A 2,768-nucleotide genomic window follows, 5' to 3' on the forward strand; every position below is an offset into this window, starting at 1 on the left:
AAAACAAAACTTACACACAAGAATTAAAGGACATTGGAGCAAGTACAGCTACACAAATATTGGGTTCACTTGATCCCTATCGAACTCCTGGCCACTTGTTCTTCTGACCTTAAGTATCGGGCTACTTCTCATTCTTCAAGCTTTAATTTCAGGACTCTAATTTCTTCAAGTAAATTGGCTGGCCTTGTAGACAATTTTAAATGGTAATATGGTGCCTGTAAAGATTCCTGGTATAATAATGGTGGTACTATAAAGCAATATGTCAAGGTTGTCTTAACTTGAGGACATTAACAGGTAAATATTTAGCAGATTGACCTATTATTTATCTGGTAATCTGTTATAGTGTTAACTGTTACTTTCTGCAAGTAGGTATAGCCCCAGTACTGCAATCCTTGACGGAGACATACCTTATGCATTCTTACAGATAGATTGTCGATGTATGATGCTTGCCATTCATAAAAGTTGAAGTTCATCAAAAAGTTTTCTTTCATATTGTCTTTCAATTGTTGGGGAATTGTACTATCTTGCAGAGTCCCAATCACTGCCGTCACCAAGGTTTCAATTTCGACATACAAGTCGTAATCTGTTATTATAGTAGCATTTTCCTAGTATAGAATGATGAAACTGTTAAAAATGGCTAATACAAATTAATATTCTATGGAATCAATGATTTTTGTCCAACCTCACTGTTCCTATCAAAGCCTGGCTCGTTGAGCAGCGCATTCTTAGTCATTATGCTCTGAATTGATATAAGAACACTCTCCAATGAGCAAGATGGAAGCCACTGTTGCCCAGACCAAGTCCTGCAAAAAAGGTGTAATATTAGTTGAGAAAAGTACCTTGTAAAAATAATAATAAAGCAACAAAAAGAATTATACATGCAACTTTTTCAATTCAACACTACATACTAAACACTTACCCCAAAATACTGAGGCAGACCTTGCCCCCTTCGTACATGTTGGGATTAAACCTCACTTTCCCATATCCGGTAGTCAGGAATCGCACCTTTGGTGGTGTCATGGGATACTGATTGGTGCACTTTAAAACGAAGTGGAAAAACCCACCAGCGTACGGTGTGCCTTCCACACCGGTGACAATGGCGTGGAGAAGCGTACAGTCATCATCCTCAACCGCAACAGAAATTCCGAGAGGCGGATCATTTATTAAAGAGCTTATATCCCTGTGGAGTAAAGGGCAAGTATCATTCAAGATTTCTAGGCGTATGTAGGTTAGTGCAATTCCATTATTGCATGTAACCTAACCAAACTGACTGTTACCTTCTAATCCTCTTCAGGCAGTCCGCGCTGTACGGAGCATCCACACACTTGAAAGGATCCCAATCAGACATATTTGTCAGTGTTTCGAATCTTCAAATAACTTTGAACGAAATAACAAACACCGGCGAAAGCCAGTTAGTACATAGTACAGTGTTCTGCAGGAACGTGCCCCTGGAGCAAACTGCTACGCTTAGCAAACGAACGCCGCTCGCGTCCGCCACCAGAGCGCGCGTCGGTCGATCTGGCGACGATTCGGCGGCCGTAGAGTCCTAGATACAGTCGTCGCAGCATTACTTCTGTCTTCGGGTTTTGGTCACGTGATACCCGAATCGCTTCGGATTGGCTACGAAGCTATTCGGCTGTCACGTGACCAAAACCCGAAGACTGAAGTAATGCTGCGCCGACTGTAGTTGAGAGAGACCCGCGACCGGACGTGGGCAGCAAATCCGCCATTTTGTTTTCAAAGATTGCAACGAGAAAAAATTAAAAACTATTTGTTTAAGGACTAAGAAGTACTGTTGCTCCAGAAATAAAAGTGTTTACAGTAGTGAAACATATAATTTGAGTATCACAGACAGTAATGGAAGATAACTATAATTTGGTCGTGCAGATGATGAGCATAGTTAAGATGCTATGTTGGCACTCTTCGAGAGGCACGGCTGTTGTTTTTTTTATTTGGCAGCTGCGGTGGTGTGTGCCCTTGTTGAAGCTAGACAAAATCGTATTTGTTTTATCATTGACATTGTTATTTTTAGAACTAAAAGTAGCAAATTTTAAGTGTCCTTCGTTCTAAAGGTCGGCTGCCCTACTCCCTGCTCTTGAGCTTGAAAGGTTTGAGAGGGAAAACTCTTACCTTCTGCCTTGAATTTTATGTAAGTGATTCATTACTTTGTTCGTGTTCGTGTTATGAAATCTTGTACTGCGTATCTGTAACTCTTTTCTCACCTTTCATTTAGGCTTGCTTGTTTCTATGGCTGGAGTACCCATTGAGGCCTTTCCTGGGCGTAGTAAAAATTCTGCCATATTCCACGGATCCGATGGTTTCCACTACAACATCCGGGAAATAAGGGGTATTCGTGTCCGCCTACGTTGCCGTCAACACAAAAAAAATGGTCTTGGATGTCCTGGGATAGCCAATGCTTCCTTAGTGACAGGACTATTGGTCCACTCCACACCCCATAACCATGAACCAGATATACTTCTTGAAGAAGATTTTGCGATTAGGCGCGCCATTATCGAAGAAGCAGAAGGCAATGTCTTCGGAAAGAAATGCAAGACATTACTTAACGATTGGAAGCTAAAGTAAGTTTCATTTATGTACTTCAGTAAGTGCTTACTTATATTTGTGATCTCAACTCCGATGGCCCACAGCTCTTTAGTAAGTGCCTTACAAAGCACTTGAATTCCACACCATCATTTTTTGTTTCAGGATTCACAATGCTGAACTTGCATGCCGGTTCACAGATGTCCGAATGCGGTCCTCTATCTACA

At 41.3% G+C, this 2,768-nt stretch overlaps 1 protein-coding gene across 1 annotated transcript; it reads right to left on the bottom strand.

Annotated features, from left to right (window-relative positions):
* Positions 1-413: 413 nt before the first annotated feature.
* Positions 414-2,229, bottom strand: LOC127751000 (ubiquitin-conjugating enzyme E2 Z-like). The gene is made up of 3 exons (XM_052273855.1): positions 2,223-2,229; positions 920-1,214; positions 414-803 (listed from the first exon to the last, which is right to left on the bottom strand). The coding sequence occupies exons 1-3, from the start codon at positions 2,227-2,229 to the stop codon at positions 656-658; spliced, it is 450 nt and encodes a 149-aa protein (XP_052129815.1). The 3' UTR covers positions 414-655.
* Between the last annotated feature and the right edge of the window lie 539 nt (positions 2,230-2,768).

Source organism: Frankliniella occidentalis, unplaced genomic scaffold (assembly GCF_000697945.3).
Source record: "Frankliniella occidentalis isolate FOCC.00 unplaced genomic scaffold, Focc_3.1 Scaffold307, whole genome shotgun sequence".
Lineage (NCBI taxonomy): Eukaryota > Metazoa > Arthropoda > Insecta > Thysanoptera > Thripidae > Frankliniella > Frankliniella occidentalis.